The 11,399-nt window shown below is 32.5% G+C and overlaps 1 protein-coding gene across 3 annotated transcripts in view; it reads right to left on the bottom strand.

Annotated features, from left to right (window-relative positions):
* Positions 1 to 2,075: 2,075 nt before the first annotated feature.
* Positions 2,076 to 11,399, bottom strand: part of LOC106061016 (DNA replication complex GINS protein PSF2-like) — an 11,871-nt gene continuing 2,547 nt past the window's right edge. For all 3 annotated transcript variants that reach the window (XM_056034490.1, XM_013219061.2, XM_056034489.1), the window contains 4 exons: positions 6,274 to 6,388; positions 5,656 to 5,755; positions 4,962 to 5,088; positions 2,076 to 3,791 (listed from right to left, as the gene is read on the bottom strand). In XM_056034490.1, coding sequence (XP_055890465.1) covers positions 3,663 to 3,791; positions 4,962 to 5,088; positions 5,656 to 5,755; positions 6,274 to 6,388 — 471 coding nt within the window. In that variant the 3' untranslated portion in view covers positions 2,076 to 3,662. The remainder of the gene's footprint in view (positions 3,792 to 4,961; positions 5,089 to 5,655; positions 5,756 to 6,273; positions 6,389 to 11,399) is intronic.

Here is an 11,399-nt window from a genome sequence, read left to right as displayed (position 1 = left end):
TTATGTATATAGATTGTCCAATTGCAAACTGGGATTGCTACATATAGACGCATGTAGTGAAACTCAATTAGTACTTTTGCTTTTACATCAACCAATGTTTTGTCTCTAAATCCATGACTCTTAAAACTCCTGTTTTATTAATATATATAAATATACATACATAAGGCTGTAACTAGAATGACATTTTTTATACTTTTTTTTCTTCCTATATTGTAATTTAATTCTTACCAAAACAACTTTTTCTGCACAAAAACGAAAGGTTGAGTGTATATAATTTTCTGAGAACCACAAGAAACAAAATATTATCCAATTGTAAATAGTTGATAAGTGTAGTTTTGTTAAATACAAAAGAAGTCTATTTTTTTATAAGTTTCTCTGTGCAATGATAGACTTTTGTTTTTATTATATACCCAATGCCATTGAAACCTGGTCTGTGGTGATTGTTCAGTTCTGTTGTTACTAAACTGTTGTTTTAGCTTTCGGAGTAACATTTGACCTGTACATAGTGGAAAGAATGTACACATACAAGATTTATTTCTTTTTTGGTATCCACACTCTGACATAATTAGTTTTCTAATTTATTATTTTTTAATAGTTTAAACTTTTGTTTTATAAAACAAAATCTATTTATGAACATTTTTACTATATATATATGTTACCATGCCATAACATAATTATATTAATATTCACTATGTAACTTTGTTATAGCTATACATGATGTTAGCTGTGTAGTTCTACTTTGTATATAGTTTGTGTTGTTGGTAGTTTTATGTACAATTTATAGTACTATTAAACTTCTTTTTCTTTAAATATTTTGAAATTGATTGCACCAACGAAACCCCGACCTGTCTATAATTGATATTTTACTTAGGTATAGAACTTAATTAATTGTACAAAATTCAACTCAGTTCACCACAAAAAAATATAGTTCCTATTTCAGTTAAATATAACCCATACATGTTAACATTATTAGTTTCGTTATTCAATTAATGATTTTAAAAAAGTATGATTTTTTAGGTCTGAATATAATCTTGCTTAATTAGCTGTCTTAATACTTCACTTTGTTATAACTGTTGTGCCTTTTATTTGATTTTTTTTTATACATTTGCATTAATTGTATTATATCATGACATGGACATTTTTTGTTGTTGCTTCAGTTGTATGATTAGATCATGTACATTTATACACATTTTGACATTATTTTTGTTCGGTACCTCAAATACACCCATTTTTTATACTGTCTACCTGAGATTTAGTCTTTAAATATTGTACCTTTTTTTTTTTTTTTTGCAAGCCTTTGAAATATTTTTGCATCACATAATAAAGACCACATTATTAAATATTATCTATTGCTAACTTGTATCAAGTAATAGTCTCTGTCGAGTAATTCAGGAGTGAATTACACAACCAAGGGATTAAGTTTTTTGTCAGGTTTATAAGCAGATCCTAAACCAATAGTTCTGTTCTCCTATTATTGATTGCTTAAACATATCAACAAGGACAGAAAAAGAATGTGTATATTTTTTTAAGTTATTAGGTTTTTATAAAACAAAATGATTAGTGAAATGATAATTGAATGAATTCATTTAGCTTTTTTCATACTTCCTTAATTCCTACTAAGAAAAGCAGGAAATAGGTTCACAGGGCTGAGAATAGTAAGAAGATAACTTATTTTTTTTAGAAGATAAATAATAGCCTTCTTGGTGATTTATTGTTGTTGTTTTTTTTAGCTTAATATATATGTAGTGTAATAGTAATCTTAAATTGCCACCAATAATGAAGAGTTGAAATGCACTGGGCTATTAGCGCACAGTGAATGTATTTCTTATGAAAGAACAACAGACTGGCTGTGACAGGACATTTCTTTGTAATGGTATCTTCATGTTGACACATTCCTTGATCATTGGTTCACTTGAGGTGTTTTTTTTTGTTTTTTTAAATAATAATAATAATCTATATTGTGCTGGGGTTGTTCTATTTTATTTTGTAATTGACATCATAAGCATTGTCTTATATTTCAGTTCAGCTATCTCAGTTTGTAAGAAATGCAACAAAACTAACAGAAAGAAAAACGATTACACAATTTCTGCATTGTATTCATTCTCTCTGTACATTTGTATTTGAGGAAGTATTGTACAAGATGAAAAGAAAAACACATTTAACTGGAATACACACCATTAATACATTGAAGTACACAAACTATTTCAAAAGTATGCATGATAAAATGATAAATTACTGTAGGGAAAAAATTTAAAAAAAACATTGAGTTATAATGATATAAGCTTCTCATAACTCCAAAATATATAATCAAATAGTGCACCATTTTAACAAAATCTACATAAAACTACCCAATTGGTGCACAGCATGGGTGTTGTTCATCAGAAAAGCAGCATTGGGGAGGGGGTGGGGAACAAACTTCCAATTTGTGAAGATTTAGAGATTATTTTAAAAAATTTGAATGGCTAAATTTTGAAAATATTAACACAATAAATAAATAGCATTATTTGTATTATTTAGTTTATGAACTCATTTGAAATATTAACAAAAATGTTAGCCTCCTTCAGTAATGATACAATTTATGAAACAGTTACTAAAAGACCTGATACAAATAAAAAAACTGAAATAAAATGGTACTATACAATATGTGGTGGCAGAGCAGTAAAACACTTAGCTTACAAACTGAGGGGTCTGTGAAGGCTGGGAATTTGAATTACTGGATTTTTAGGAACCCCCCCCCCCCTCTTTGAGTCCACCCAACTCTAATGGATCCCTGACATTAGTTTGGGAAATGCATGTGGTCTTAGTGCTGGCCACATGACTCCCTCATTAATGGTCAGCCTAAGAAACAGATGACCTTTACACCACCAGCTCTATCGATGACAAGGTCTGAACAGCATATGGTAATTTTAGAATTAATATTTCTTAGATAAGTGGGAGAATTCTGTGATCAATAAGAGCTTTGATTTTAGAAACTAGCTTTAGTACATTGAAAAAACTAGTATACTGAAGTTTAACCCTTTTTTGTTTAAATTCTCTAATGGCATGACCCAAAGGACTTCAATATAATGTGCTCTCCCCCAAACTTTGGTCCCTAAATTTGAGACACTTAAAGATAATAGCTTGCTTTTCTCCTACCACAGAACCGGTTTATGGGTAAACTCCCTTGATATGATTTATTCCATCACAATTACACATTCTTCTTTTAAACTTCAGTTGCAGCCCATGTCAGGATAAAATACATATGCTTTCTCACCTCCATAGTTCTTCAACATGCCAAAACATGTTCTGCCCCTCAGTTGTAGTCTTCAGGGATATTAGTAAAATACGCTATAAAGTGTACAATAAATGTAATTTACAAAAAGATTTTATTGGCCTGTAACAAATATTGGTTGACTGCGGTCTTACAGTGCCTTTGTTAACTTCATACAAACAACATTTTATTGTTTACCAAGTAAGATCACATTGATCAGGAACACATGCAACCACACCATCTTGTCTGGATCTCAGGCACCAAGTAGATCCCTACAATTGTTCTCCATCAAAATGTCAATGCCATCTAATGCAAACCAATTTTAATTAATAATCATTGTCACTAACAACCCCCAATGTGTCAAATCATTCTTTAGGGCATGAAGTCTTGTAAGATTCATGCAGCCAAAATCCTAAAAAGCTTGAGAATTTGAGTTTGTTGTGTCTCTTGAAGTGACTGACTTGAGCTGGTGCATGTGATTGAGAGCTTTAGTGAGAAACAGACGAACCGTATTGATCTCCATTAATGTCAGATAGTTCAGCTGAAACATAAAATATGTAATGATAGGTAATCTTGTAATAATATTTAAATTTTAATTGTATTCTATTTCATTTAAGGCATTTGAAACCCTTTCTCTAAGCAAAATATATGTCACCTATTACTACACTATGTATAGTTATTGGCATATTGTAAATTAATAAACAAACAACTAAATAGGTTTATAAAAGCCACACACTTTGAAGGCCACACAGCTACTTTGATGCATCCTGCACTTTTTGTTACATTTTTATTTGACCACTCATAGCTCCCTAAAAATTCCTTTTTGTACATTCATGTATTGACAAAATGAAATGTGTTTGATGATATAGGAACTAAAACGAAAAAAAAACTGCACCGATAGAAAATGTAGGGCCTAAATCATGATCAATACAACCTCCCCTTTATTTAATACTTTAATACATGGCATATGTGTAAAAAACATTTTTCATTTATACAAAAGCCCCTTTAGGCTTACTTGTGACTGTCTTATCAACTTCTTTTAAGGAAAGCAATATAGTTTAGAACAAAATGCTAGGCAGAAAACACTAAAAACAAAGATCTAGGAATGAGTCATCAACTCTTTCAGAAATGAACTATAGGACTATCTGATTAGCTAATGAATAAATGGAGAAGGGAAAGAAAAGAGTGTCTAAGGAATGGCTGGCATGGTGGCACTCAACATGCTTATAAATACTGCTAAAAAAGCTATAAGCATAATTTAATCTTTCTTACTTTATTGAGGCCAATGTTTTTCTCTAAGGCAAAATAAAACTAATGCTATAATGATTAAGTCAAGCACCTATTCTCCATCTCTGGCTAGGTGGAAAACAACTGACTTCTGAAAGAGAAAGCTTGAGTCTTCTCACAAATTTTGCAGAAGACATTTTAAGATACAAAGACAAACTCTTGTTGAAGACAGGTACAGATGGGGAAGAGAAAATTTAGGCCAGTGGCAAACAATGGCTTTGCCTGCATCAGAAGTGGCAAAATAAGCTGGTCACAACTGGATGTGTGTACTCACATGAAATACTGCACTTATTTGTAATCTCTGAACTTAAAGACACTGCCTTATTTGGCTCTACAAAAAACACTTCCTATGAGTTAGACCCAATGTATATTAGATTGAAAAAAAACGTTGAACAGCAGGTTTATACACAAAACGAAGACTTACTTTGGCATGTGATTCCCCACTTTTGACAAACACATCAATACTGCTTCTGAGTTTTGCTATTCTCAGATCCCATATATCTTTCACCAAAGTCCTAATTTCATCTGCTTTTGGTATGTCATCTGTTCCCCTTAAAAAAAAAGTTGATTGAATTAATTCCAAGTAAAAATATCAATAAAATATTCCGATCCTGCATTGCATACAAGAATATTTCAGGAAAAAAATTATGTTTCTAAGAATATTTAAAATAATGCATTGCTATAAAAATAATTAAATATATATATATATATATATATATATATATATATATATATATGTTATCTTAAGCAGCAGTTGTGCTGATATTAAGAATGATGAATAAGATGGCATAATGGATTGAATTTCTATTGTGCATCTTTATTTTTGCACCCAAAAAAAAAAAAGGTTAATATCTAGGTGCATACATTATTCATTTTAAAAACAAAAGGGCATTCTTTCTCAAGAAAAAAGTTTACATTGCATATACTGGTAAGCATTTAAAAATCAAGTAGGTACAATTGGATTTTCAAACTTCTTTTTAGTTTTTGAGATGAATAGCAGAGAAACAATAATGTCTTTAGGTCCACTAAAAAGTAAACCCTAGTTTCAGAACCAAATACACTGAACTAAGAAACACTTTTCTCTTTTTTTTTAAATGTACTAAGATGTAATTATTTACCATTGCAGCAAAAGTTGTGTGATTTCCATATAATGTGGACTTGGCATTGGAGTGAAAAATCTGCTGTCTGCTTCTTCTTGCTTTTTTTCTTTCAGTACATCTAAAAAGCAATAGAAAATATAGAATTTAATCTTGTCCAGATTATTTGATGATATTTATGTAAAAGTTGAAAACAACAACATAGAAATCAGACTAGTTTCATTTGGACTTTAGCATATTACTTAAGTATTATTAATAAATAAAATTAGGGTTCTATCATCTACCTCAGGTGAGCTTCAGGTTTACATGGATATCAGGCCATTTTTACAACGCTTATATTATCTTGCTCTGTATTTTTTTAAATGGATTTTTTGTAATCAATTTTTCTAACACTTCTATTCATCCAATTATCATCACATTTTACATACACGTTCATTGTAGATAAAACGCATAAATAATTTATTTTTTTAAAATTGCATTATCAACAAACTAAGGCATGTAACTACATTTCTAAGTCCATCAACAGAAATAAAATCTACATATCCTCTCTAATTCAATAATCTGAATATTTAATTGCTTAGTGTATATAGATAGCAAAAAAACAAACAAAAAACAACAACAAAGGCCAACATTAAATACCTATATCCATCCAATCTGGAGCAACAAATCTGCATTTTTGTCTTTGCTTTAAATTCACAGCAAGCCATAAAGGGACAGGCAATGGGAGACCAGCACTGAATGGACCAACGTCTCCCTACAAATAACAATGATCAAATGTGTAAATTATATTTTTGATGTCAGTCATAAAATCCTATTCATACTATTCAGAAAAGACCTGCCTATCATTACAGCCAGCCACTTTTAATTCATTTCAAATAATAATAACTACTAGCATATTCATACATAATATTATTACTGTGGTGGCGATGCAGAAAGGGGTAATTTTGTGTGTAATCAGCTGACACTGGCCAGCACTAGGTGAATGGTCAACCATGACAAATGATGAGTGGTAATGCTTCAGGAAAGATCTGTGTTGAGAACAGTACTCATGCCTTCACATACATGGTCATGTGATCATCCAGAAGGAACGAGTGAGGTTCTATCTGTTTTGAGAAGGCCTTCGTGGACCCTATTATATAAAGAAGGTGTCAGAGTCAATTTAGTTCTTAATTCATGATTCATTAGTTCATTATTCACAATTCATTAGTTCATAATTCACGATTCAGTCCGGTACTGTAGAATCCAGTATGAGATGGAGATGCAAGTAGAGTTTTTCATAGCAGTACCTATTTTTTATGGCAGTACAGTTATCCTCACCAGAACATTTTTATAGTCAGTGTGTTGTGTTGCCAAATGTACAATACTGGCTGTGAATTTATTAGATAATAAAGAATTAGGTTATTTTGGAGCCTGAGTTAGTCAAGTTTTTTGTGTTAGTTGCATTGTGTTATGTGTTTGTTACAAAGAGACTGGTAGAGAGAGTCATTATAATATCAAGGCTATGAATCCTCTACACTTACATACTGATATAGTACAGACAAGAAGCAAGTCAAATTTCAATTAATATTTTTTCCCTTCCTGATAAAAGACTGAAAGTAAACTAACAAAGAATATATTTTATTTTTTGTATAAGTGCATTGTGCAACCTTAATCTCTACCTAAAACCAAAAAATTAAGCCAGTTAGGTTTTAAGCACTAAAGTATTAATTACTGGTAATAGCAGAGATGCCTACATGCCCAAATGGAAATGTGTATTCCCAGACCTGTAAATGTGTATTTTGAGGGCCAAATGTGTATTTTCCTAAATATAATAAAATATACCCAAGAAAGACTAAAAATAATTCAAGCATTTAATATATGCGAAATGCAGCAATCCTAAAGTTAACACAGCATATAGTTTTACAAGACATTTTGTACATTTGTCAAAATATTTACACTTTTATTCTTTGTCATGGACATTTCTAGAAAATGTTACAATGATGCCGTTCTTGTCACTTGACAATGATTTTATTAAATGACAATAATGCCTCTAATGTGTTGCACATTCCATAATAGAGGCAACAGAAAATTCATTGAAAAGAATGGGAATTTTTGTTACAAGTGAAATTTGACTTAAATCAGATGTAATGGTTTGCTTAGCTGGATAAGTGACTACTAATTCCGGTACTACAGATTGCAGTGCCCTAAGCGAAACGGATTGTTCTGGGCCTAGTCTTGGTAGGGATAAGAAAAATTAAGATTTTGTATTAGAAAATAAATTCGTCTTTGTATTTTATTCATACTTTACTAAGTACAAAATCAAATTAACTTTACAAGCTATCAAGGCCTGCTTGAAATACTAGACCTAGTCAGTAGTCTAAATCTATAATTAGATGTACTTTGATCTAGCTTAGTTCTAAATCTAATGTCTAGTACACACCTGGTCACATTTATATCTAGAAACTAGACTAGAATAAGATTTAGATCTAGATCAACATCTAGAGTTACGTAAATTCTATTATAGGTGCCTGACATTGTAAAATATCTCTAGTTCTAGGTCTATATCCAGTCCAGACTCTAAATGAATTAGAACTATTCAATCAATAAATTCCCAAACAGTTTGAAGACTTCATATAAACTGATACAATGAAAGGAACTCTAGATCTAGTAAACATTTAAATCTTCGTGCGACAGCGGGCACGAAAAATAAAAGTGATACTATCTCGTGCATGGGCGTAGCCAGGATTTTTTTTCGGGAAGGGTGTGTGTGTGTGTGTGTGTGTGAATGTTTTTCTACCCCCCCCCCCCCCCCCGCGAAAAAACAATTCTATCTATTTATGTGTGTGTGTGCGTACAAAATCTTTATTACATTCTGACCCTTCATTCTTTCGGAAGACGTTTATTGTGCCCTAGAATAGGTTCTTCCATGAGCTAGTGGAAAAATTGTAGATTCTCCGCCATCAAGCTGTTTTCATAAAATTGTAGACTCCCCGCCATTACTAGCATGTGGTCTGGGGGAGCGCTAGGAGCTCCCCATCGCGGGGCGATGCCCCGCCGCCAAGCACTATTTCTGGTATTGAAAGCCAACAAAATGCATATTCTGAGGTATCTACACTGCATTTTCCTGCTATTAAAAAGTTTTATTTCAAAAACCTAATGTGATATTCTTACTGACTTAGACCCTCCTACGCCGTTCGGAGCATTTGACGTCAAGCAGTTTCCATAAAAATCTGTCACTGGTAATGTCTGAAGCCTCTTCCCACCTACTATGAGGACCTCCATGAATGAGTGGCGTCAAGTTGTACTAGGATATCATTGCAACTCTTCTTATGCTTAATTCATTTTGTCGGAGAACATGTCCCGCAAACCTGATGCGTCGTTCTCTCACAATCTTACTAAGGGGTCGACTCCCAGTTCGGCATAGGATTTCCTTGATTTAGACCCGATCTCTATAACTGACTCCTAAAATCTGTCTTAGCCATCTTTGTTGAGCTACATTTAGTGTTTTTCGATTTCGGTAGATGACTATTCACTGCAGTTTATTAATGGAGCCCTGCCACTGGTAAAAATGTGTAACCTCTCTTGAATACGCTCTTGAAATTAAGTAAATGTAGTTTGCTTTAGATTTTATATCGAAAAGAGAAGTTTTAACGTCAAAATCTTCTGTTGGGGGTTTTCCACCTCAAAATGCTCTGTACGGGGATCTTAAACTCAAAACCATCTGGAGGGGTTTTAAACTTTAAAAAAAAGCCATCTGTAGAAGAAGGGTTTAAACTCAAAACCCCCGATTGGCTTGGCTACACTCAAATAATTTTAGTGTGTAATTTTCTTTTTTTTTTATATTGAAGATGTATTTTTAGCACCAAACCCCTTTGAATGGGGGTTTAAATTCAAAACCCCTTTCAGCAACGTTCATAGCATTTTGAGTGCATAATTTGCTTTTTTTCTTACACTGAAGATGTATTTAAATTTATCCTCAAACCCCACTGGAGGGGAGTTTAAACTCAAAATCCCTTTGACTACACTCATAACATTTTTAGTGTATAATTTGCTTTGTTTTTATTATTAAAGAGGTATTTTTTACCTTCAAAACCCGCTGAAGTGGGGTTTAAACTCAAAACTGAGTCAAAACAATTTAGCCACGTTCATAACATTTTGAGTGAGTAATTAGCTGCTTTTTTTTTTATATTAAAGAGGGGGTTTATCGTAAATTTTAGACAGGGTTTTAAAATCAAAATCTTCCTTAACTGTGCTCTTGGAATTAGGGGATTTTCGTTTGCATTTTTTTTTGTTTTGTTTTATAGAAGAGGGGGAGTTAACTGCAAAAACCCCAGGTAGGGGGTTTAAAACTCAAAACCCCTGGTAGGGGGTTTTAAACTCAAAACCCCTAGTAGGTTGTTTTTTTAACTCGAACCCCTCTGGTAGGGGTTTTAAACTCGAACCCCCCCCCCCCCCCGGGTAGGAGTTTTTAAACTCGAACCCCCCTGGTAGGGGGTTTTAAACTCAAAACCCCTTTGGTTGTGCTGGGGCAAGTGATGGTTTAGTATTAAAATCTCACCTAAAATAAACAAAATCAGTCACTAAATCCTTCGGGGGGGGGGGCCATGAAATCTTGTGGTAGATCTAATAAGAATAGTCCGTTTCCAGGCATTAAGGCACTAATCTATATAGATCTATATGATTAGCAAGAACTACTTGTTTTTTTTTATGAGGAGACTATTCCTAGATGACTGAGCATGCTAGATCAGATGTATGGCTACATACAATAAAATGACTGCAGTTATGACAATAATGTAGACTTGTAAAGCAGAGAAGGGAAAGAAGACTCAAGTGGTGGTATATGCTGAATTAGTCCCCTTTAAAGGTCACTGCAGTGTGAATTTTTTTGATAGAAAAAATGGAGTTTTCCGGAACGAACACAAATTTTCAAGAGGGGGGGGGGGGGGGGGTTTGAGTTACTAAAACAACTAACTTTTTTATTTTATTCAATAATCTAACATATTTGATTTTATTTTAAAGGAAAATGAATGGGCAACAAAAGTGTAGTAAATCAAATAAATTATTCAAAAAATTTTTTTTTCATTAATTTTAAACTGAGTACGGAAAAAGAAAATATTTTTAAAATTCATTAAAAAATCGATATACTGAAAGATTTAACCTTTTAATTAAACATTTAATCTATAAATATTTAAAAAATCACAATACTAAACACATTGAATCACTTTAAATTTCATAAAAGATGAACAAATGCACTAAGAAATTGTATTATTTACATTTTTCGGGTCCCGGGAAATAAAGTAAAAAGAGGAACCATCAACATTTAATAATGTTCTTTTTTTTTTTTTAAAGTGTTGGTACTGCATCAAAACAAAGAACAATCACTCCCACATCCAGGAAGTTAAAAAAAAGAGAGTAATAAAAAGTTTAACATAAAAAAGATAGTGAAATAAATATTATAAACCAAGTTACTCGCTGAGAGTAATGCCGCACTCACCAGCACTAGCAAAGTTACTCGCTGAGAGTAACGCAGCACTGAAAGAGTTAAAGTATGTTTGAAACAAACAACATATAACTATACAATCTTCTATTTTCATATGCACCTCTGGTTAGAATGTAGGCTTGATTCAAGAGTTGGAATTCAGGTCATCCCCCCCTCCCTTTTTTTTTAAAAAAGCTTTTAGAAAACGATTGACAGTAAAATTCAGCCAGATATCCCTTCCCCCCCCCCCCCCACCCATTTTCCCAATTGGTCCAGATAAGTGATAGGATCATAGTGTATTGAGAAA

This window comes from Biomphalaria glabrata, chromosome 7 (genome assembly GCF_947242115.1).
Source record: "Biomphalaria glabrata chromosome 7, xgBioGlab47.1, whole genome shotgun sequence".
Lineage (NCBI taxonomy): Eukaryota > Metazoa > Mollusca > Gastropoda > Planorbidae > Biomphalaria > Biomphalaria glabrata.
The sequence above is the reverse complement of the archived record's forward strand: the minus strand, read 5'-3'. Positions and strand labels throughout refer to the sequence as shown.